Below are 26,633 nucleotides of genomic sequence, written 5' to 3'. Positions count from 1 at the left end.
AATTGCAGAACAGATTATCTTAGAAAGCTGGAAAAATATGAAATAATCCTCAGTAGCAAACTAGAAAACCCAAGGTATACTGAAGGATAAGTGACATCCCCAAACCTTAAGAATTTTAGTTAATAGAAAAGGGAAAATTTATGTTGGCAGAATTTGAAAAGAAAAATTATAGATATTTAAAAGAAAGCAAATTTAACAAATAAGAGTATGACATTCTCATAGAGAGGATGATAATGACTTTTTGTTTGTTCTTGTTTCTGTTTTTCTGGTTTTTTTTTTTTTTTTTTTTTTTTAGCTCAAAGAGTAGTATGACAGATCTGGGAAGAGCATGAGATGTGTTCAATAATGTCTGGAGCCAGGTGCGGTGGTGCACACCTGTAATCCCAGGAGCTCAGGAGGCTGAAGCAGGAGAATTGCAAGTGTAAAGCCAGTCTCAGAAACTTAGCAAGGCCCTAAACAACTTATAAAGACCCAGTGCCAAAATAAAAAATAAATAGGCCTGAGGATGTGGCTCAGTGGTTGAGTGCCTCTGGAGGGAGGAAAGGAAGGGAGGAAAGAGGGAGGGAGGGAGTGAGGGAAGAAGGGAGGGAGTTAAGTAAGTAAGTCTGGAGTAGATGTTTCCAGCATGTTTTGATGGAAAAGGAATGAGCTTTAGCATTATATAGTCCTAGATTCAAATCTTGGCTTGGCCACTATTATCTTAATGTTGTGTGAAAATTATTTTATTCTCTCTCTTTTGTAAAAGGAGGATAATGATGCCTGCTTCATGGCATCAGTTGGAGGATGGAGGTTAAATACATGAAAGCACTGTGATGCATTAATATTTGGCTACTAAATGTTAGTTCTTGCTTAATTATTAGCACCGTCCTTTCTTGCTTCTTGGTAGGTCTTTAAAACAGGAATTTCTCATGTCCAAATGGTAGAAAATATAAACTAATATAAACCCCCTGTAGCCTAAAATAATGGTGGGCAAATAATACATACTCCAAAAAGATCTGTGGATTGGTTGAAATTCTACAAATGAATTCCTTCTTGAAAACAGGAATGGATGAGATGAATTCTAAAGATCCCTTCCTCATTCTGAGATTAACATGCCAATAAGAAAGCTTTTCTCAGTGTCAACCACAATAAGAATCAGTTCATCATGAGAGGGTCAAAGGGCTTTTTTACTCCTGGTCTTACCTCCAGTTTTCTTTATAAAATACAATACAGAGAATCTCCTCAGACCCTTTCTTAGAATTGTAGACAAATTCTCCTTTTTAGAATAAAATAAAAGCATTAATTATTTCCTTCAGTATTTCATTGCATCCCATTCATCACTTCTTGTACATTTGTTTTTTCATTAGTTCTGATACCATCTCACATGAACACTTATAGATATTTAAATTGTGACCCACATACAGAATTCCATATCAGATAAGGATGATCGCCTCCTCTTTTTCCTAGTACCCAAACTGAACAATACATAGAGACATGGGACAAGAAACAAGTATTTCAGTAGAATGCTTTTCAACATCCATCTGGGAGGGCAACCCTAAACCATGATAGCAATAGCCGAGAAATACACTGTCAATAGTGAGGGTTAGAGAACAGCCATCACGCTTCAAGGCAAATGCCTACTGGCACTAAACTATGCCTGGAAAAATAAAAGAGCTCCTTTCAGTAACCAGTTGAAAAGAAATCCAGGACTCTCAATGAATGTGAAAGGCTGTGTTTAAGCAAAACCACAGTGTGGTTATGCCCATTTCATTTTCTTTAGCTTTCTTAATAAACTTCTATTTATGCTCTCTTGATGTTACCAACTTAAACTTCAGGTTCTCGGTAGGTTTTCCCACATTTCAGCATGGAAAAACTTCTAGCCATATAGACATATGTAAAGGACTCTTTGTATACTTCACTGTCTCTTAACATCTTGCAACCTGAGCACAACAACTGCATGTCTGAACAGTATAGGTGGTTTTACTAACTGCAGTGAAAATGTGTTCCTGAGTCCAGATAAAACAAGTTTCTTCATAAACAGCCATATAAGCTGGAAGTGAGTATAAATGAATTTCAAAGTAGTAAAAACCTACCTGTTTATAATATGGTCAAAGGTATATCTCAATGTACTTCCAAACTATAAAATAAATTAAAATCTTCATTTAAAAAGGTACTTTACAAGCAATATTAGAAATGCCCTATATTTGTAAAGATCTGTAGAAGATTTCTTAATAATCACTGTCCTATAAATAACTACATGGTTTCAAACAAATCTTAAAATCTTATTGCTCTCAACAGAAAACTGATATTTTTCTCCAATAATCTCTACTTTTGAATCTATTTAAAAAGTATGGTCAAAGCCGGGGGCCACGTGCACATGCATGAATTTGATTCCATCTATACTCCTGCCCTAATTCTTGTGGCTTGGACCCATTCCAGATGCTCTGCCTTACTCTGTGGTTTGTATTTGAGATCCCTTCTCCTGATTCACTGCATTCCCCTGATTGACAAACAGATTTAGATATGAAAACAAACAGTTACCTGCCTTTAATTGGTTTCTAACAGCTGCACTGTTGTAGTACTTCTAAAACACTGTGAAGTTGCCTCCCAGAGAAGCTTCCTGTTCTGTTCATTTCTGGAGGGGGCAAGCAGTGGTTTGGGTTTTTTTTTTTTTTGTTGTTGTTGTTGTTTTTTTAAAAAAAAAACATTTGGGAGTCTTTACTGTTCACCAAGATAATCAGTAATTCTGGTGTACACAGTTTTTGTTCTACACATTTTATAAACTGAAATATATGTTTTTATTATTTTTACCCTCACAAATTAAATTTAAAAGAACATATGCTAGATTTTAATTTTCTAATCTGATGTGCCTTTTAGTTGAATGCAGAACAGTCTTCAAAGGGAAAAAGTTACTTTTTTTTTTTTACTGATTGAATATGGAGCATACTACCACTTCATTGATAAATTAAATATAACATATTAATATATTAAATGTTATATTTAATAGTTTGTCTTATAATGTCAGTTGAATTTTTGAAGTATATCAAACTAGTTACAATACAAGCTACTACTTACATACTACAAACAATTACAACCCCCTCTGCATATTAGAATAAAAGACTGGTACAGAGCATTTTAAAATTCCTGTAGAAATCAAATGTATTTTAAGTATCAGCTCTGATTATTTAATCAGACAACTTGCATTTTGCCCTGGCTAATTTTCAAGGCTGATAATATTTTACTCATAAAAATAATTGTGCACCTGTTGTGATGGAAGTCTACTTAAACAAATGTTAATAGGAATGTAACTCTGCTTTAAATCTGAAAACACAGGTCTCTCATTATTATATGAAGAAATGTCTTTTTAAAGCATGGGATAAATCTCATTTTAAATCTGTTCTCCACCATAGAGAAATATTTAAGAACATTATCAAAACACATATAACAAACAGTTGAAAGAGAACTAACACTGAATGATGCCTACTGAGCAAAATGGATGTGGAGTTCCTCCTTCCCATTTATTATCTGTGTTCTTCTGCCTTATTCTATTCCCTGGCAAAACCATTTTAATGATATTGGATCATTTCCGTGAAACGTGTGTGCTTTTCTTACTAGTTTATGATCAAAGGAGAAAATAAAAAGTGGACCTTACAAAAGCTGTACCCCTCTTGCACTTTTCTTATGTTCAGACCCTTTCATCATTAGAGATCCTTTTCAGTACCCAAATTCTCTGAGCTTTAAAACATGCCAGGCACTCATGGCAGAGAGAGACAGACTTAGACCTTTCTCTGTGGTTTCTGTCATTTTGTACAGACTCTCTAAAAGCTACCAACTTGTGTCTATTCAATCCATTTCCAGGTGTAATCAACTCCTAAGTGCTGAAAAGAGGCCTGAGGAAAAATAATTTGTCTCAAGTTAAACTAGCTAAATTTTGAGCTCTGTTGTACTCATCTCTCATTGACTTCCATAAGAAGGTAGTCCTGCATTTGGCCCATCCTCTTTTAAGGTTATATTTAAAAGATAATTTTATTTAAAATTACCTAAACTTTGGAACCCTATCCTTTACAATGTCGGGCCCATACTAATTTTATCTTGGTTAGTGTGATAGAAGTTTACTGCCAGAGTTCAGAAAATGAGTGCATTTTTTAAATGACCTAAATTCTCTGTAGTTTTCTTTTTCAATAGTTTAATGCAGACATTTGGATTGTAGGGGAATCACAAATAAACGGAATAATTGCATCAAATTTCCTCAGTGCATTAAATATGCACTCAGTGGTAATTACCAACAGTAGCAACACATTTTAAAATGTAGAGAATAATGTACAATTTATGCTTATTTCAAGGTTCTTATTCATAAAAATACCATTTGGATGAAAATATACACATTTTATTAAGTGGTTAGCCTAGCAATTTTTTTTTAATTCAGACAAATGACCTAAATACTAAGAGTGTGGGAGGTCTAGCACCATGGGCCAGTTCTTTATGTGACACAGCTACCCCCTGAGAATTTGGTCAAGAGCTAACTCTAGACTAAGGAAATGCCCAGGGCACACCCTCAGACCTAGGGTGCTAAACACAGTGCATTCCACGGACAAAAATAACATGAGATTAACACTATCCCATGCATTTTTCTTCTAAGAATCAGTTGTATATAAAAATCAGCACAAAGGTATATTTTAAAGCCATATACATGTATTCAAAGGAAAGAAGCTAAATTGAATTAAAGCAAATTAATACTAGTACATTTTTTAAAGTTTTCCTACTATTTTTCCTACTATTACTAACAACTTCTGCATTGACTTTAAAATATATGCATATAAAGTAAATCTCAAGGCTCACAGTTGTAAAGAAAATTTATACCAACCATGTGTCCAGAAGTGTTACATGTAAATATCCCATTTTAACACAAAGACTTTTTAAGTTTTAGCTTCCATTATAACAAAATGCCAGAGCCAAAATTATATGAAAAACATCTTAAAAGTTTTGGGTAAGACAATTTGACCTGTGCGTAAACAAGGAAATTTAATAATACTGAAAGGACTTGGGACTCATAAATAGCTAAACTATCTTTTATAATAAGATGGAAATGATGCTACCTAAGATAGTATTCACCAGGCCTCACTTATCTGAAAAAAATGTTTATTTATCAATAAATTGAATATCATTTTGGTTAAGCAATATTGTAAACATAAACTATACTGTAAACTTGACATGTTTGATAATACCAGTTAGTTGGACTTTTAGTTAGAACTTCTTCTGAATCTTATACATGACTAAAATGCATTCTACTGTCATGTATAACTAATTAGAACAAATAAAAAAATCTTATATATGTGTAATCATTTCCTACAAAATAATTTGTGATATAAGAGGTAACAAATGGTCCTAAGTCCCTGTTGGCAGTAGCATATAATCAACACTCTTGATCTTATTCCCACTAGAAAACTACAAGTAATTTCTTGTTAATATATAATCTACTGCATGAATTTATATATATATATATATATATATATATATATATATGCACATATATGTATATATACACATAATTTCTCTCTCTCTCTCTCTCTCTCTCTCTCTCTCTCTATCGTTTCTCTTCCATTCTTGATAGTTCCAGATATTCCAGATATTCTAATCCTCAGTAAGTTATCTAATCTTCAATAACCAGTCATTCAGGTATTTTTTAGAGAAGTTAAGCTAAAAGTTTCTAAATCCCTATCTTTCTCACTATAATAAATATAAGTCAGATTTAAGTTTATGCCTTGGGAGATATTTTCACTTAACATTCAGATTTTCTCATTTTTTCATGGAGATAGGAGAATGCTACAAAAAATGAGGTGAAACTTACCACCCAAAAATGTGAAATGATCACTCCAATTCATAAGAAAAGTTTCCATCAATTTGCCTAAACACATTTCACTCCCAGATTCCCCTTGTTCTTTCTCTGTCATCGCTCATTCCACTATGAGTCATACTCCAATCTATAGGTATGTATGCCTGCAAGTATGGATGGAAGTACAAATGCTAGTTACTTTCAGTTCTGGGTGTATACACTAATACTGACATAAAAGTAGTTTGTATTCAATATACTTACTTTGATAGAGAAAAGTTCCCCATCAGCTTAAATCTAACATATATCATTAAAGCTCCAGTATGTTTTCACTAATTCCACACAGGAGGATTATAGATGTCCTACTAGCTACCACTTCCTGGTAAGCAATCTGAATGGCCTCTAGGAAATTGCTAATAACCTTCATTTTATCTAAAATCTATACTGCAATTAGTAAGTTTTTCTTCTCTGTGCTGGTATATTGTTTATTTTCATCATAGCAACAAGGAAGAAAAATGTAAAATCTCTTGTTTTCATATTATATCAAAATGTATTCCTTTTTATTTTGATATATCATCAAATAGACTAATATGTATTTAATGCAATCATAATCATTTCAGAATACTCTGGATCTTTTTACCTCTAACCAAGTTTGCCCCTTTCTCACTCTAGGATATGGTTATTGCTAAAATTCATCTTTTTGAAAAGGAATCAATAGGAATATTTTATAATTGATAATATTTTTACATATAGTAAGTTTTATAATTGAAAATTTAGAAATCAGATATGATTTTAAAGTTTTACGTTTTAAATTATAATAATTAACTATATGAAGAAATTTCAGATTCTTGTTTAATGAACTTAAAATATGATTATGTGGTCAATGTAATAACAATGAAAACTCATTTGAGCCAGTGTTATATTTATAACCAGAACCTGTTATTAAACTTCAGTATTTTCTTTTATGTAAACATTGGTTTCACTAATTAGATTCAACTGATCTTTTCCCCAGCATATCGATTTCTTTTAATCCTAACAGTTAACAATGATTCTAATGTATCATAATACTTTAGACCTTAATCATATAGTAGGAATTTTTGCCAGTAGCTTTTGTTTGAATTTTAATTAAGAAGACCTTGTGTCTTCAACCTCAAGTAGGGGGAGGTTTTAATTGCTTTATGTATATCACACAGATTTCAAAAGAAGTAAAAGATGTTTATAACAGAGTACAAAGGAGAGCTTTGAAATGTCTACATTCATGCAAAGTAGTATAATTAAAAAAACTATGGGTGTTCCTGTGTTATAATGCATATATATTTATTTATAAAACTAGCTGTTGTGTACATTTGTTGTTAGTCAAAGGAGTCCATGATTCTACAATTATTACTCATTGTTGATCATAAGACAATCAAAAGGCTATGTTAAATGGGTAAACATCTTATTTGGGAGGAATATCAAGTTTCTTTCTTAGGAATTTACTATGATTTAGAGCACTAACTTTTCTGGATATTGGGGTCAACACATGGAAAATAAGGAGTTGGATTACATAAGGTACAAAGTGCTTCCAGCTCTAATTTGTTGAGAGTCTATAATTCTGGATATTATTCTGAAGTTCTACAATTTCACAGGTAGGTACAGAAAATAGTGATAAACACCCTACTACATTATTTGATACAAGTGGGAAAGTAAGAAAACAACATTTGTGCTCTCAGTCTCTTTCATGAGCTGGTGTCCAGAGCAATACAGCATTGTCTTAAAAATGGCAATTTAAAAAAATTTAAAATAAAATAAAATCTAAACATCAGTTACTATTGAACCCCTTTCACCTCTAAGCTTTCCAGTTTTTTTCTTAAGTTCCCCCAAATGAAAAAAAACTACTGTAAATTTATAAGTGAGAATTCAAGAAAAGCTCATTTATAAATGAGTATGCTAAGGATACAGTCATAGCTCTTGTAAGATCATTTTAGTCCTTCTGTGATTACTTACAAGAGAAGGCAGCAGTTACTGTGAATTACTATTCCTAAACAGAGTATTCTGTAGAAAAAAACAGTGTATGGAATAAGTGATCAAAGTACTTAGTATAAAAACAACTAGTAAAGAGAATTGACATCTAAGATAGTAACCCATGATAGAGAATGTTAATTCTATGGAAATGCTATTATATCCATTCTGATTCTATGGTGATAACATCATTGCTTAAGTTATTTCAAGAATAACTTACAGTATTTGACGTTCAAAGATACTTCATGCACTGAAAAAAATCATGACTTCTGTGTTATTTGTGCTCTCCTCTGAAGATTTATATTGGTAATCAAAACTAAAAATGAAACCAGGCCCTCAGTAGCACTTAGAAGCAGTGTTGTAATAAATTCACATTCTTAATTCAGTATTTACACCAAGCAAAACCATGATATGCTTGTACTATTTGATGTAACACAGTTTTTAATTTTATTTCTTCTTTAATAACAAACCTAACAAAGTAACAAAGTAATATTTCCAGTCTTTAACAGTGAACTATGATAATATTATTTAGGCTCTTGAACCAAATCCCTCAGACATATTAGTTGAGCTATAATAACTGTGTTTCAGTGGTGGTTTTGGAAAACATTGGGAATAATTTGTAGAATACATTTAAAAGTGTCTGTTTTGCCACTTTCTTCTGTCAGAAAAAGACTGTCATTTCTCTAAACTGTAGGAAAGTATACATTTATGCCCATCTACCTTAATCCTTAAATGTATACACTGATATATTTAATCATTAACGACTAAGGAAAGAATACACTATTTTCCTTATTTGGTTCATATCACATAATATTTTTTTTCTCTTATTATCTGTGTGTTTGACAAACACAAGCACAGTTTGTGCTAACTCAAACAACCAACATTACTGTTTCCCTGGCATACCGCCCAGGGAGGCGCCTTCACACCTAGGAGGGGATGCCAGTCACATCCCAAGAGGGGCTTATATGCAAATCAAGGAGACTAAGAATGTCTCAGATAAACCACAGAAGGTTAAAACCATCCATAGTGATAGAGGATAAGCCTCAAAGCTCTAGACGTGGTCTAATACATCACCATTACATTTAAGAATGTCTCATAACCATAACTCCCCTAGCATCTTAATTTCTTTGGTACAACTCAAACTAATACAGACAGATCAACTGTGGACCCCACCAGTACTTGTATTTTTCTGCCACGATTCTCTACCCATCTCTCATTCAGGCATAGACCAACCCTAAATACTATACAGACAGATGCTATGTTACCTTTATACACTTCTGCTTTGCCATACTGTCTCATTTATATAGAAAGGAGTAAACATGGAATTATTTTAGTTTGTGTGTCTATCTTCCCCTTGATCATGCTGAAAACACTAAGGTTTTGAAGGATTTGAGAACTACTCCTTATTCTACTAATCGGAGGCTTCAGAAATAAAGATCAAACCCTACCTCCACAACTTTCTGAGTGACTCTAGATAAGGTACTTAATTCTCTGTTTCTTTTTGTTCATTTGTTAAATTAATATATTAATATTTTCCTTACTGGGTTTTTTATAGGAATCAAAAAATTATAGGATTTTTTATACTTTGTTTACTTTGTAAACAATAAGAACCTTACAAAATATATTGCCATATTACTTGTTGACAAGAAAAGATTATTTTTTAAATTAGTTTTCTAATTTTATAATAAACTTGAGTATCAACTTGGAACAAACCTTAGAAGGTCATGAAAATAACATTTCACTAAAATAGGTACATCCTCTACCATGTCTCTTTTAAAATTTTCTAGTGCCAGATTTCTATTGATTTTATTTATTAGTTCATCCCTTCATCCAGCTATTCATTCATTCATTCACTACTATATTTTATGTAATTTCTATTACTGCAGTCTGATTTTATCAACGTCCAGGTAGCAATAAGTTCTTCTAAAGTTCTTTTGTTTACTAAGAACAAGTTCCCTGTTCCCTTAACTCCCTAAAATACCCTCTTATATCCAACAAAACTTCAAACCAGATAAAATGTATTAGGCCAAATCACCCTATGTTTTTAATTACTATTCATAGTAAATGTTCAAGATTCTTTTCAACTTTAGTTATTTTAATAAATTCTAAGATGATGATAGATCCCTTAAAAATGTAGTGGCCCTGGACTGGGGAGCACATGCTTAACATGTATGAGGCCCTACAAGTTTGATCACAAGAACTTCCCTGACTGGCACATAATACTTCAGACCAAGGAAAAGGTCTAAACATTTTATGTTATAGTTCATTTAAATTCTTAACAATAAAATTATATGCAATACTTAAAACAATGTTAAACTAATTTGAAGCCCACTTTGAGATTGCTGCTGTTTTATATGTGCCAATTATAGCATTCTAACTATTGCTGCTACTAGAAAGCTGGATACCTATGGGGGAAAAAATGGTAGGGGATAGGGATGGGATTTTTCTCTTATACAATATTAAGAATGGTAATTACCAAACAGGGGTGAGGTAGAAGGGGAAAATAGTAGGTGAAAAGGTATAAAGTTGCAGTTACATGAGATAAAATAGTCTAAAAGTCTAATGTGCAACATGAGGACTACAGTTAATAATATTGCATTGTACACTGGAAATTTGCTGAGAGGTTTTAGGTATTCTTATCACACACATAGAAAAAGATGATGGATATGGTAATTTGTTTGACTGTAGTAATTGTTTCAATATACATATGTATATAAAAAGACCTTGCTGAACACCTCAAATATAGACAATAAAAACTTTACAAAAGACTTAGTCACAGACTCATTGAAAATTCCGATTCGGTGTTTCCCAAATTTTAGCAGTAATCCAAATCCTATCATGTAGACATAAGAATTTTATGTAAAAGCACTTTTAAGTAAAATCTATAAAAAGAAGTGATTGATTTAATATTTCTCAATTATGGATGAATATTAAGTCATTTGCCAGTAAGTGGATGAAACTGAAGAATATTGTGCTAAGTAAGCCAAACTCAGAAAATCAAGGGTCAAATGTTTTCTCTCATATGTGGGAGCTAAAGCAAAGTAAAGGGGAAAAAGGCATGGTGGTAGTTCTAGTTCTATTTTTTTGAGGAATTTCCATATTTCTTTCCAAATTGGTTGTACTAATTTGTGGTCCCATCAACAATGTATAAGTGTACCTTTTGTTCCTACATCCTCTCCAGCACTTATTATTATTGTATTATGATTGCTACATAATGATATTTTAACAAAAAATAATAGCTTAAATCAATCATCAACAGAATAATTAATGTGAAATATTAAAAAGAATACAATAAATTAAAAACAATGCTAAAATATCTGCTATCACTTAGTATTATTCTTGAGATTCTATGCAATGTAATAAGGGAAGTAGGAGCACAAACACACATATCAGTTGAAATATATCTAATAAGTTCAATAAAGAGGGAAATTATAAAATAAACCAGTAAAATAAATAAGCAAAATTCTTCAGTAGAATCATTAAATAAAGCAATAAAAAGAAAATGAAATAAAGAATCTCATTCATAAAGGCAAGCAAAAATAGTAAACATTAAAGGGAAACCATTAAAGATAATGTACTGTATTTTTAAAATAAAACATTATTCAGGGACATGTAAGAATGTAATACATTATTTTTAATGGAAACATTTAATATTATGAATAATATTATAAGGTGTCCATTCACCCCTTAAATTTGATAGAAATGTAATTTTTTAAAAAAAATCACTTTGGGACTTTAATTAACAAATTAATAAAATAAATTGAAGATAAATTTTGAAGGAATATGAAAATACCTTAAAAATTAGGAAAGATATTAGGAAAGGTACTATAAAGTTACAATGATTAGTATAACATAGTACTAATAAAAATTTAGATAGATAAATAGAATAGACCCAAACTCTGAAAAATATGTTCAAAATACATGATCAGAGTATAATGAAATATGTTATTTCAACTCAGAGGATATGATAGGAAGAATTTAATAAGTAGAAGAGAGATCCTTGGTTAACTGATCAAGAAAAAAATTAAGTTCTACTTCTAGTTGACATTATACATCCAAATATATTCAAGAGGAATTAAGGGGTTAAATGTTTTAAAACAGAGTCAACTAATTGAAAGAAAATAGAGCAGAATAGTATCTAATTTCAGGGCAGGAGAAAACTTTCTAAACAAATTCCCAACAGAAAAAATTAAATTAAAATGAATGGAAAGACTGACAACAAAATAATAAAATAAAGCAAATAAAAAATGCAATATGAGGCTTAATAATATTAAAATATATATTAAGAATTCTTACTACATATTCTTGCTATATATATTTTCTAGTTCATACAATAAGAACTAGACAAGACATTTAAAGAAAAAAATGGACAATCAACGTACATAGGCAGTTCATGAAGAAACAGATGTTTAATAACAAATAAATTTATGTAAAGCTCTTCATTCTCACCAATAATAATAAAAAAAAACCTTCATATTAAATCAACAACAATGTGCCTCTGCCCCCATTAAACTAGCAAGAATTTTTTTTTCTATTAAGGGCAAAAGAAAAAACACTTGCAGATACTACCAGTGAGAATACAAAACACTATATTTTTCTATAGGATAATGGGCAAAGGTCTTTTTAAAAAGAACATATTCTTTGGCCCAGGAATTTCACTTTTAAGAATATATTTTCCCAGCGGCTCGGGAAGCTGACGCAGGAGGATCATGAGTTCAAAGCCAGCTTCAGCAAAAAGCAAGTCACTAAGCAACTCGGTGAAACCCTGTCTCTAAATAAAATACAAAAAAAAGGGCTGGGGATGTGGCTCAGTGGTCAAGTGCCCCTGAGTTCAATCCCTGATACCCCAAAAGAAGAAATATATATATATGAAATGACCACTAATAGGCTGAAAAATCTTCCTAAAAAGTCATCTGTGCGTAAGACATGCTTTATACTGACAATTTTTAAAAACCTCAGTGGTGAATACAAGGCTCAGTTAAATTATGAAAATCTCATTTTCTGCCAATAAAAATATTTTAGAAGATTACTTAATCACAAGGAAATTCATGATATATCATTAAGGTGAAAACAGATTATAAAAGAATAGTATAAGGATGATGCTAATAGGAAAAATTAATATATATAAGTGTGTGTGTGTAAGTTAAAATTGAAAGGATAAATGATAAAATACTTGCAGAATTAAAGAACAATTTTATTTCTTTTGCATGTTTTTCTGTTTCTTACAAATAAATACACATGAATTTTGTAATCAAGGGAAATAAGACTTATTAAAATACATAGTTTGAGTTATATTAAATACTGTTAATCCACAGTAGTACATATTCCCCAAATACATCATTTAGATTACTTTAAATTTTCAGAATAATGATAACAATTTTAGTTGACTAATAATCAACTTGGTCTTACCTAGAAAAAAGTATGCTGAGTTTTAGCAGTGGTTAAATGAAACTATATGAGGATGCGTCATTTTTTTCATTTTTAAATTAACATATTATAGTTATCTTTTCTGTATAATGTACATGATGACAAAATATTAAAATGTAAGAAGAGGCAAAATGTAAATAAGTCAAAATAGGAAATTCAGTATTCTTTTATGCCCACAAAACTCAGAATAGCATACAACTGAAAGTTCACGTATCACATAAATTCAGTTTGAAAAGCCTAATTTTTCAAGTATCTCACTTCTGAGATTTATAAATTTTGTGCATCTAAAACATGTACAGTTTTGGGATATTTAATTCATAATTAGATTTAAATATAAAGAAAGATGAAATACAGGAAGAAAAAGATACCTTGAAGTATAAAAACTTAGTGTTAGCTTCTACATTACCAAGAGAAAGCAAGACACCCACCATTCATGCTGGCAAAAGCTTGCCTTTGCATAAACCATTTCTGTTCTAACTGTTATAAAACCAATGGCTTTGGAAAGGGAAGAAAACACAGAATGACGTGCAAAGTAGCACACACCATGTTATTGCAGCTGGATAGAGAATATGTCACTAATGACTTTCTTTCTACCCGTCAGTTATAAGTTGAGTTTCTTTTTTTTTTTTTCCAAAATAGCAAATGGCCTTTATGAGTACAAAACAGAAGCAGTGAAATTCAAAATAATATTCAATTTCTACTTGATTTTGACACTATTAGTTAAAGGAATGAGTTATTAATTATTCATTGGGGAAAAGATGACTTTCTTGTCTTTATGTTTGAGTTGAATATACCATGCCTTAATACTAGGCAATGGTTTTATAGTAAATCTAAAAGAACGTATTTATTAAATACTTATTAAACTATCCACAACCAACAGGAATATTCACCTACAGTTGAATGTTAAATTAATAAAATTAATGTAAAGAAGTTCCCAAATTGTTAGTATGAATCAGAGTGATGACTATCTCTGTGTAAGGAAAGACTGATAGAATTAATGAATGATGTATTCCTTTCATGATACACCACACTAGGGATACAGTACTTCATCTTCATAAATAAATCAACAAGAGAGAGCTTAAAAATAATATCAATCACATATATAATAATAATAATAATGACACCAATCACATGTATTAAAAATAAAGATGTTTATTCTCATCTGCATCTGAGATCATGAAATGCTAAATCTTATGAAACTGTTTGAGATTAATCAAACTATGACCCTGTGGGCATATTAAAATAAGAACCACCACAACTTACATTCATGAGTACTTTCTTAAGTGACAAGTATCATAGTTCTAAGAGCATTATATGTATTTCTCTCTTGATGAGCCTATGAAATAGGTACATTATTATCTTAATTTTAAAGATAAGGAATACGAAATGTAGAAAAATTTGGTGGTCTACCAAAAAACACTCATTTAGTAAATCACAGAGCCAGGATGTTAATAGGCCTGTAAACAGGCCCCAGAATTCACTGTATATTCTGTATTCTGTACACTGTATAAGTATATATTCTATAAATGTACAGTGTATTGTATAAATGTTTTTAAAGGTGTTACAGGTAAACTCTTTTATCAGAAGAAATTCAAATTAATAATTGGCTTCATAAATTAGGCCATTATGATTTTAAGAATCATTACTAAAAATATCTTTACCTTAAATAGCTCTTCACTTTTTGATATAACTTTTTTCTTTCTCATATTTTTGTTACACAAATTCATGAGGCAATATATTCTATAAATTCTATGTTCATGGACTTATGCCAAAGGTAGGCATAAATTTCATTCATAAACCTTATAAAGAATAAAATTTCAGGGACACATTATATATTTATCATGTAGTAAATCAAGTATTAAAAGTAAGAGTTTAATGTTCTAGTATAGAACAACAAATATATTGTTATATAAAATAACATCTATACATTGATATATTTGATATCTTTTACATTGTACCTTTAATTTCTCCAAGAAGTTCACTGGTGTTTAGTCTTTCCATTTTTTCCTTCCAATCCTTTGAAAGTAGTTTTTCCATGCAGGAAGAATCTGTTAAAATACAAATTATTAATTATTTGTATACATATAATTAAAAACATATGTATATTACAAATTCAGAAAGGCAGATTAGGATAAATTCTCTCATTTAAAAGTGTACAAAGCTATTTTTGCTGCTGTTGTTTTACTCTATTATAAAATACCACAACTGAATTTATTTTTTCCAGAAGAAGAGTTACACTACTACCCAGGAGAAAAGAAGATAATGCTCAATAATCTTTTCTTATTATCATAATTCTATTAATATTTAATCAACATTCATAATTTTTAGACTGCACCTTAAAGAGGGCTCTTTTATATGGGTTTAGTTGAGATTATATACCTTTTGATCCAGGTGATATTTTAAGTCCAAGCAAAATTTATGTGCTGTATAAGGAACAATGACAGATTTTAAAGGGGGAAGAGGCCAGTAACTACTTAATCCTGAAAGAAGAAATCCAACTTTTGTAAAATACTCATTTGGAGCAGAAAGAGGAAAAAATAAAGTCAAGATGTTCTCTGTTCACTAGTAATGAAAACTGCTAAAACTTTTATACAAAAAGTGATGCATATTTTTATTTTTAAAAGTATATATTTAAATGTTATTTGCCCCAATGCCTTTCTAAATAACATTCTAGACTACAGGGAATAATTACATTTGTTTTTGCAAAGATTCATAAAGGCTACAGAAATAAAATTTTACAATATCCTAAAAATTACCAAATTTGTCTGAGTTTTTTTTCTTTCTATTCAGATGGATTTGCAAATGGGGCTACTTCTTATAACTATTTGCTTGTGCTTTTTAAGCCTTAAATCTTAACAAATAGGTCATGTTTCCAAAAGGGAATGTAGATTTAAATACTGGATCCTTAGTACAAAGCACACTCCCATTAAACTTTAACATTCCAGTGTCAAAATTCTGATAAATTTCTCTTAAAATTATATTTAAAATGGTTACTTCCAATATCAAATGCCTTTTCTCTCCCATATCAGCACCTATCGCTTTAGCATTTTCCCTTTAAATTTTTCTCCAGCTTCTAAATCCTCCTTAATTTTTTCAAAATGACAGTTAGGTCAAGATGGCTCTAAAGGGCTTTAGAAACTAGATAAGCTTTAGAAAAAGGCTTAAGAATGAGAAGACCATTGCATGGTTAGAAAGTATTGGTGAAAAACAATTAACTTTGGTTGTGACATGATCAATCAATCAAGGAATGAATGGAATCCAGATCAGTGTGTGGTAAAATGACCGATGAAGACCGACCATACTAGCAGGCTATCACAGAAGTTGAAGTTTTGTCTAAATAGAACTCAGCTTGATTCTATAAAATTAAGACTCCCTGCTCCTTCCTTTACTTCTTCCCTCCTTCCTTTCTTTTTGCCTTCCTTCTTTCTTTCTTCCATTTTTTCCTATTATTTTCTTAGGTTTTAACAAGTGATCTACCTTTGTGCTTCAAAATTGGATTCTGAGCAACCTGCCAATGGGCCTACATGCATATGTATATATTCAGGTAGTATTTAATTGCCTAAATTGTCTCCTATTTTTATTTCACTTTTAGAAACGAGGTATCTAGTTTTTCTATACCTAAACCATTTTTATGCTAAAAACCATAAAAAAATAAAATTGAGTTTAAGAGTTAAGAAAAATTCTAATCATACCTTTCTGAGACAATTTTTTCTCAAATTAGGTTTGAATTTCTGAGAAAAACTGATATAACGTTAGATTATGGATAAGAATAATCAACAAAAAGTCTTAAATTTCTTATCCTACCTAGTTTTGTTTCTATTTTTTACCCTTTCATACATATTATATCATTGCACTAAATTGATTTTACTGATACAAATGCCAAAGTATAAATTGGTTAAAAATTGAGTTGAGAGCATTTATGATAGCAGTCAGAATAAAGCCCAATTTACTAGTACTGATCACAAGGACAGAGCAAGTCCATATGCTAGGATTAGATACATACAAGATATAAAACAGGCTAAAATATGTCTCTTTTTTCTATAAATAGATTTGAAATATTTCAGAGCTCCAAGAAAAGAATGCTGAAACTTCATGGGAAAAAAATAGAAGTATATGAACAACAGGAACACATGCTTCAAAAATAAATCAAACCATGTGGATACAACTTTTCATAAAAGCTACTCATGAATAAAATGGCTAATAACTTCAAAGTATATTACACTCTATTAGGAAATTAATCCTTACTGTAATGCTGAGTTAATCTAGCTACGTGAGTTTCTACTTGAGTAGAAGAAACCAAGGGGAAAATTAAAGCAGTCTTTGCATGTCTACATTTTCATTTATACTTATGAGAATATTTAATAACAACTACCGATTACCTTTATCTACAGAACAATAAAAGTCACTATATACAACACTATCAACATTTAATCTTAATTCTAGGAGATTTCAGGAAAGCTCAAAACCTTTATTACAAAATCTTTTGAAAAACCCAGCTTTCTCCCCTAATTATCTGACCGCCAGCCGAGCACATACCTTAACTGGTGCTAAGCACTCTCTGTGCTATAAAGTAAAGAAGGAAAGATGAAGGAAAACAGGCCAAAAGCAGCAGGTTGTTACCAAGTACAGTAGAGAAAGAGGACACTTCTGCCCCCAGTGAATGTTTCTGGTTTGAAATGAAGAAACATGTAATAGGTACAAAGTTACAAATGTAAAGTTGTATTTTCAAATTTCCCACTCTATAAAGGAATGTATCAATTTACACTCATACCCAAGAAAAGTCACAAATTAAAAGTAAGGATTCATCCCCCTTCTGCCATATCCCTCAACTATATCAATAGGACACTGGCTTTAAAGATCAGATCAGACTTTGTCCTATTACAAAACCCAAAGAGGTAGAAATAAGTAAAGACCAATTTGCATTATATATATGGAAAGAGTTAGACCAAGCAGAGTGTCTTTAACACAGTAGTAATATATGATTCCAAATGAAAAAAAAAAAAAAAGGAGTGAACATCCCTCAGATACTCGTGGATTATGTTACAAGCATAAATATGTTTTATTTGACTAACTTGAAAACAATTAACACAGCTATGCTGGTGCCAGAGTCCTCAAATAATGAAAAAAATATACAGTGAATTTTATTATATTAATTTGACTATTCAAAGTTTAGTGACTTTGAAAATTGAGATAAAAAATCACAAACTATAGCATAAAATTCACTATAATATACATGTATTTGAATGTAACTCATGCTTCCATACTAATGAGACATTGTATCAAATGTCAAAATTCATTGCTTGTACTTTGAAAAAATTTGTTTTCATGAACAAATTATCTATTCCATTTTAATAAGTGATAGGGATTAAAACAGGACTTTCAAAAATATAAAACTGGACTATTTCTATATTTTAAGCAAAAAAGTGAATTTTTGGTATTTATAAATTTTTTATATTTTTTGTAGTTGTAGATAGACAGAATGCCTTTATTTTATTTGTTTTGTTTTTATGTGGTGCTGAGGATAGAACCCAGTGCCTCACACATACTAGGCAAGCACTCTACCACTGAGCTATAGCCCCAGTCCTATAAATTAGTTTAATTGCATAGTTTCTTGAGATTTTTATTTTTCTTTGAAAATTTAAGCTTTTCTTTTATAAGAAACTTTTTGTAAGTTACAAAGGAAAGATACAATTCAGAACTAATTTCTAAAAAAATATCCTGCATACCAGGAAGCAGTTGTGCACACATGTAACTCCAAGAACTGCAAATGCTGAGTAGGAAGATTGCAAGTTCAAGGTCAGCCTAAGAATGTTAGTGAGACACTTAGCAATTTAGTGAGACCCTGTCTCAAAATAAAAAAAAATAAAAAGGGCTGAGGATGTAGGTTAATGGTGAAGTGCCCCTGTGTCAATCCCTAGTACAAAACAAACAAACCTTTCACATTATGAATTCCAATAAAATATTTCTACTTGTTAAGTACTTAAGTTTCAGGCCAGGTAAGTCAAGAATTTGTTTCATTGCTTTAATAATGTTTTTGCCAGCAAGGATGGTGGAATGTGATGGACATCATTATCCAAAGTACATGTATGAAGACACGAATTGCTGTGAACATACTTTATATACAACCAGAGATATGAAAAATTGTGCTCTATATGTGTAACAAGAATTGTAATGCATTCTGCTGTCATTTATTTTTAAAAAATAAATTTAAAAAACTTTTTAAAAAACTAATTTTTTGCCTGCTAATAATTAATTTAATGGTACAAGATAAATGCAAAGTGAGAGTATGTGAGATATTCATTTTATAATCTGCATGATGATATTTTAGGAATAATTTCAAATTGCTCCTAAACAAAGTGTCATGCAGTATTAGCTCCTATTCTGCACAAGATAAAGTTTTTGCCTATAAGACAAAGAGAGTAAGCAAATCATAATTAAAATTAAAACAAGAGGAGGAAGAGGGAGAAAAAATAGTGGGAAAACTTTTTATTGTACTTTAAAACAATTTACCTGTAAATATTTATTTTCATTTTACCTCCATGTGATATTCACAGTCAGAAATGCAAATATCTTTTAATATTTTAGTCCACAGCAAACTTTTTAGAAAATATCTTTCAACTCTACTTTGTGAACAACCAGAGACATGAAAAAATTTGTGCACCATATGTGTAATATGAATTGAAATGCATTCTGCTGTCATATGTATAATGAATTAGAATAAATAAAAAAGAATAAATCAAAAAAAGAAAATATCTTTCAAATATTTCCATGAAGAAAAACAATGATGGCTCCCCTGTGTGCAAATTACCTTTTACTTTATTAACTCTTAAGAAAAGAGTAAAGGAATTCCTTTTATTTTTCATAGGAATCATAAATTTCAAGTGCAACAAATTTCTTATGTAACCAAGACAATCATAACTTATCAAAAATACTGTGACTTTGGTTTACAACTAAATCTGACAGTATATATTTATTATATCCCGGCTGATCATCCATCCCACGTTTTTCATTAGGAAACATAGAGATGCACATGCCAGTTACTGTACATTTTTTCACAGTGGTAAATGCTCCACAATACAGTGGGATAAAATTGGAGCTTGGAGAGCTTGAAGAGCACTCTTAAATTTTAATTAAAACCCTCCAAGCTCAAGCTCACTAAAAATAATTAGACACTAAAATGTGCCAGTTTTATTTTGAAGTCACTATAACGTACAAAGCACACTTCCTGACGACTGCTTGTGCATGTTCTCTCTCTCCCCCACCCCTTTTTCTATACTCTCCTCTTCTCTCTCTTTCTCCCTCTCTCTCTCTCCACAATGAAACAACTGATTTTCCAAATAAGAACAAGGGGATATAAATAGAGGCTGTTTTCAGGCCCGCTCTTCATGCTGGGAGCTTACAGAAAGACAGCAAAGTAGGTTTTTCAAACTGCACCAAATAAACCTAGAATAACTCCCTAACCAAGCATCCAAATCACTAACAAACTCCAGATAAAATTCAGTCTGCAAAGAACACTACAAGTTATATCAGTGATCTTTTTTGATCCAAAAGCCAAACCTTTAACCTCTTAAATGTTTTTGCTATCTTAAAATATCTCATACAATGCTATATTCCATTCTATTTTTAGCTAAGCAGCAAGAGAAAGCATGCCTTTCCCATACAGCAGGGCAAAGATATAAACATCAACACAGATGCTCTGCCAGGAAGAACTGGACTTCTCAAGCACTTGATCATTAAGGAATGCACCAACTGTTTTGGATAATCTCGTGCCAGCTCCCCTTTTGCTCCACACTCCCCTCTGGGAGTGGCCAATCTTGTCCTAGTCCTAATTTTTCATTTTACTCCTCCATAGCACCCCCCCATCTCCAAAAAAGAGAAATGGCATTTATGCCTAGCAATGAAAAAGCAGGCTCACTTCCCCAAACAGACCAAAACTTTAAAACAATTAACCCTCCCCTCTTCTTTCAGATAAATTACTAAGTATAAAATGCAATCTGTTTCCTTTGTTTACTCAATATGAACAATTTGTAAATGACTCAAGGATAAAATTCAGAAAATGTTGTGCTAAATTAGAACCATTATAAACATGCTAATGACTCAATGCTCGAGTAAAACATGCATGATCGGTGTGAAGAAATAGATTTAGTTCCTGTAAAATTCTGTTATGTTGCTTTAAAATGATTTGGTCATTAAACCATATATTTTTCTTTTAGGAAAAATGTTAATTCTACAATCACTTTACTAAACAATGTACTTTGAGAGAGAGAGTGTGTGTGTGTGTGAGAGAGAGAGAGAGAAAGAGACAGACAGACAGAGACAGAGAGAGAGAGTAACAGAGAAGGCAATGAGTGGTATTGGAGATGTCATTAGAACTGTTAGATTCTGTCTGGCATGTTCAGAAGAAAGAAAAAGCCCCACATTTGAAACCTGCCAGAAATGTGCATGCATACATTATCATATTAGGCCCAATATTCCCTCTCAATATTCTTTTTTATCTACCAAACTATTTTTACAGGTATTTCTGAAAATGGTACCCAACATACATTTGTGGAAGTCACATTGTGCTATATGAGCATGTATGAGATATGTCTTTCATCTGCTTTCCAAGGCTGCCTAGCACCTAAAACATTCACAGAAGGATCATTCAAAACCAACTTCCTCTCACATGTCCATAAAAGCACAGCTGCTACCAATGGGTATAAGAGAAAAAAGGGAAATGGCCTACTGCTGAAGCTTGAAGAGGCCAACTATTAAGGCCGTAATTTCAGAGATGAGGAAACAGTCAAATTAAGAAAACCACCAGTGTTACCAAGGTAAAAAAAAAGTTGGTGACAAAGCCTTGACTGTAGATTAGTGCTTGCTTTACTGAAATGACTATTTAAATATTATTTAACAACAGTTTTATAGGCTCTACAATGTAGCATCCAATAGTAGAAAGTGAATTATTTTGTATATACTTATTAATTGCTTCAGACATGGAGTAAAGCACTCTCTTTGGAGAGGGGTGCTAAAAATTCAAGGTATTGCAATGAAGTCGGTAGAATTCAAGAGCGATCATTCCTGTATATGTTTAATTTTCTTGGTTTTCCCATTCTTCCATCTTTCTTTTCCTGTAATACTTAAACTTGTCTGAATTAAAAAGCTTTCCTCTTCTGAATATCATCCACTAAATAAAGATCTTCCTTTAAAATACTGTTGAAATCAAAAGGTAACTCCTTCTAAGATAGGTTCTATTTTTATTTATAAAATCTGGTGCAGTCCTAGGCCTTATTTTTTTCACTGTAGCTTGTATAGTGAAATGTGATCTTCAAATGTGCCAAAATTGTAATGGAATAAAAAAGTCTCATTAGAAACCATGATTATCCATATTGCTAAAATATTACTTTTCATGACATCTGCTTTATATTCTATTTTATGCTTTTGCTCTTTGAGTTCTACAAGTGTTTATTTTATTTTTTAGTTTTTTGAGTACAATTTTAACTGCTTTTAAGAAACTGTATTAGACAATGAAAATAATAATTTAATAACTTTTATGTTTTTAGTGTGTTCTATATTCTTCTGTGTTTTGTTTTTGATTTTGTTTTTGTTGTCATTGGGAATTATTTCTATATGCCATTATGTTTTGATGGAATTGTCAATCTGAGCTCTCTGTTGCTTGCCTTTAGTTCCTCCTCTCAGCCACAAATAGAGGAATTTGACCCAGAATTTTCTGCTGGAACTAGCTGGAACAGCTCTCTCATGATCAGGTTAGAGACTATAATCATGTAGATCTGGAATTGTCATGGCCAATCCCACTGGTACATAGGTAGATTCTGTCTGCACTAAGAGTGAATGAAGCCAAAAATACAAAGAAAAGTAGAGAAAGGAGAGAAAAGAGTAGAAAAATAAAAAAAAAAATCTTTGCATCATGTTAGCATACTTATATCCAAAAATGACTACAGCTAAATGCTATTTCTGTTTTTCTTTGGCGATGTAACCCAATATATTTCTATTAGTCTGAGTTAGGTTTCTGCAAGTTGTAAGTTAAAAAAAATCTAAACAATATAAAAACCATAACAAAAAATGGTACACATGTGAAAATGCATTATGTTCTAAATTTTAACCATCTGGAAACTACTAAAGCATTAATTCATCCTACTACATTAAAATACATCATATATAAACCTTAAAACAAATCTCTTGCTTTATTGAAAGGTAAGCAAAGACTTCAAGGAAAACTGTAAAGTATTGTTGTTTACAATTATTTATCTATATGACTTAATATTTTCTGAAGTTGATGCCACCAAAAGAAAATATAGCAAAAATAAAGCAAAAGCTGAGGCTCATTTAAAATAATAGCAAAAAACAAACTTATATCTGAAATCAACAGTCCCCAATTTCAAAGTTTTATGCTCATCAAAACAGCTTCATTGTTCTAGTTAAATGATTCTATGTTTAGTGTTATGAAATTAAATTATAAAATAAGCTGTTACTGATAAAATATCCCTTTTATCTGTTTTATTTATGTATTGGAAATCTCTAAAAGATCAACTTAAAAGAAACCTACATTATCTAATTTGGTTTTAAAGTTCCTCTGTAATATGTCCCTAGTGCTTCTCCTCCTACAGAGGAAACTCTTTTCATTCTATTCCCTGTGAACATGAGTACACCATGTATATCTCACTCTTCCTCTGCATAACTTGTCATTTTTCACTTCTTCCCTTTGCTCATGTCATACTCCTGACCTAAAAGTCTTCCCATTTCTTGACACTTATGAAAAATTATCCTATCTTACAAGTCCTATGTTAAACATCAATTCCTTAATTGTGCTTTGATTCATCACTTCAAATATAAATTCTCATCCTCAGAGAAGGAAAATAACTAACACTTGATGAGTACATATTATCTTAGAGACTATACTTTTATATCATTCTAATTTATCAACTCATTTAACTCCTAATTTCATAACCCTACATCTACCACAACTATTTATCAGTTTTTACCACCATATGATTAGGTTGGGGGTTCAAGTTCACTCCATTTTACCTAACTAAATATTAATTTCCCTGATGGTCAAGAAATGTTTCTGATGCCACTTTGTGTTCCTCCATATTAATTAACCCAGAGCTCTGAACAAGTGTTAAAACAAATTCCTTATACTATAAAAGATCATTTTTATTGCATGTGTCAAGCAATGACAAAAAAGTTTTGCCAATTGTTATACTGTTTGATTTTTTTCAGTGAGTTTCAAGAGTCACTTATATATCTATTTAATGTCATGTATTTATATGATATCACATTATAATATATATAAGAATTATTTTTGTGTATGACAATTTTTATCAGATATACATACTATAAATATGTACATATACATATACATACTGTAAGTATATACATACTAGTCTATCGTATGCCTACATATTTTTAAATGTCTTTTGAGGATCCATAGTTTTATTGAGATATTAGCCAATTATCAATTTTTTTCTTTATGACTAGTGGTTTTTAGATCCTTACTATGAAATCTTTGTCAATTACAAGATAATAAATATTTTCTCCTGTTTTCTTCTAGAAGTTTTACAGTTTATATTTTATATTTACAACTATGATCCATTTTCATTTCTTTTGTTGTATATTCTGTGAGGCAAAAAATAAAGTTGATTTTCTTCATATGAATATCCAGTTGTTCTAGCATCATTTGTTGAAAATACCATTTTCCCCCATTAAAATACCATTATCATCATCTTGGCATCACTGCTGAAAATGACTGGTGTGTATATAGATCTATTTCTGGATTCTCTGTTATATGATTAATTTATTATCCTTACACCTATTCCAAACTGTTTTGATTATTGTAGCATTATATTACATCTTAAAATCACAGAGTAAGTTTTTTTTTTCCCTAGGTAGAATCTGTTTTGGCTATGTTAGGTCCTTTGCATTTTCAGATAAATTTTAAAATTAACTTGCCTAAGAAAAAAGAAAAGAAAAAGAAAACTTTCTGGGGTTTTGATTGGATTTGCCTGGAATTTATAGATCAACGTAAAAACCTTTATTAGTTTTGAAGCATTTAAAGTTATAAATTTCCCTCTAACTACTATCTTTGCTGTATTCCAAACATTTTGACAAGGTTGTGTTTTCATTATGCTTTAGTGTTAAATATTTTATCATTTTCCTTATTGTTTCTTCTTTGGGTACATGGTTTATTTAGAAGCATGTGGTTTAACTGTCAAGTATTTGGGAATTTTAAAATTTCCTTTGGTTATCAATTAGTAACTAGTTTCCATATGAGCAGAGAATATACTCCTTATAGTTTCAGTTCTTTTATCTGTATTGAGACTTGTTTTATGGCCTAACCTATGCTTTATTTTGAAGATATTCCATATTCATTTGAAAAGAGTAATTATTCCAAAGGTTTGAGTATAGTGCTGTATCAACATTAATTAAGTTGATGTATAGTTTTGTTCAGGTCTAAATTTTATGAATTTTCTGTCTTCTTGTTTTACCAAATTCTGAAAAATTAGTGTTAAAATCTGCAAGAATAATTAAATTGTAGATGTGTCTTTATTCTTTTTAATTTTGTCAACTTCTTGCTTGAAATGTTTTGAACCTATATTATTAGATGCATAGAGATTTAGGGATGTTATGTCTTCTTGGTGATCTGAACTGTTAGTCAGTATAAAAAGTCCTTCTGTCTCTCCAACAATAATCCTTCTCTTGCAGTCTATTTTTGTCATAATATAGTCTGAAATGCTTTCTTATAATTTCTGTTTTCATGATATATGTGCCTTTATCAATTCTTTCTCCTTCTAACACATCTACCCTTCGTATTTACTCTGTTCCTTGTAGTCAACAGGGACTTGTTTTCTTTCTTTGTTAATACAATCTGTCTTTCTCTTTTCTTTTTAAATTAGTATGATTAGTCCATTTATATTTAATGTATTTATTGTAAACAGAGTTTAGTCTACTATCTCACTATTTTTTTATATTTTAATCTGTCCTTTGTTTCTTTTTTCCCTTTTCCTTCCTGTCTTTTAATTTTTGTTTTTAGAATTTAATCTCTCTCATCTATTGGTTTATTAGCTACAACTCTTTATTTTATTATTTAAATGGTTGATCGGGGGTTTACAATATACATCTTCAACTTACAACAATCTACCTCAAATGCTATACTACATCCAATACAATTTAAGAAAGTGAAAAATGACCATCTTTTATGTTATTGTTGTCATAGATATTACTTTTACATGCTTTAAACCTCACAATACATTGGGATTTGTTTGTTCATTTGTTACTATAAAGGTGATTATATTTTAAGTAATTATTAAAATATGAATGACTTTTGTGTGTACCTTTATATTTGGTATTTATAGTACTCTTCACTTCTTTTTAAAAATATATGTAACCATCTTTTATT

General features: G+C 30.9%; 1 protein-coding gene across 6 annotated transcripts in view; it reads right to left on the bottom strand.

Annotated features, from left to right (window-relative positions):
- The window catches only part of Sox6 (SRY-box transcription factor 6), a 577,529-nt gene that overhangs the window by 218,879 nt on the left and 332,017 nt on the right, over positions 1-26,633 (bottom strand). For all 6 annotated transcript variants that reach the window (XM_071616371.1, XM_071616370.1, XM_071616368.1 and 3 more), the window contains one exon: positions 15,196-15,285. In XM_071616371.1, coding sequence (XP_071472472.1) covers positions 15,196-15,285 — 90 coding nt within the window. The remainder of the gene's footprint in view (positions 1-15,195; positions 15,286-26,633) is intronic.

Source organism: Marmota flaviventris, chromosome 9 (assembly GCF_047511675.1).
Source record: "Marmota flaviventris isolate mMarFla1 chromosome 9, mMarFla1.hap1, whole genome shotgun sequence".
Lineage (NCBI taxonomy): Eukaryota > Metazoa > Chordata > Mammalia > Rodentia > Sciuridae > Marmota > Marmota flaviventris.
This window is presented reverse-complemented; position numbering and strand designations above follow the sequence as displayed.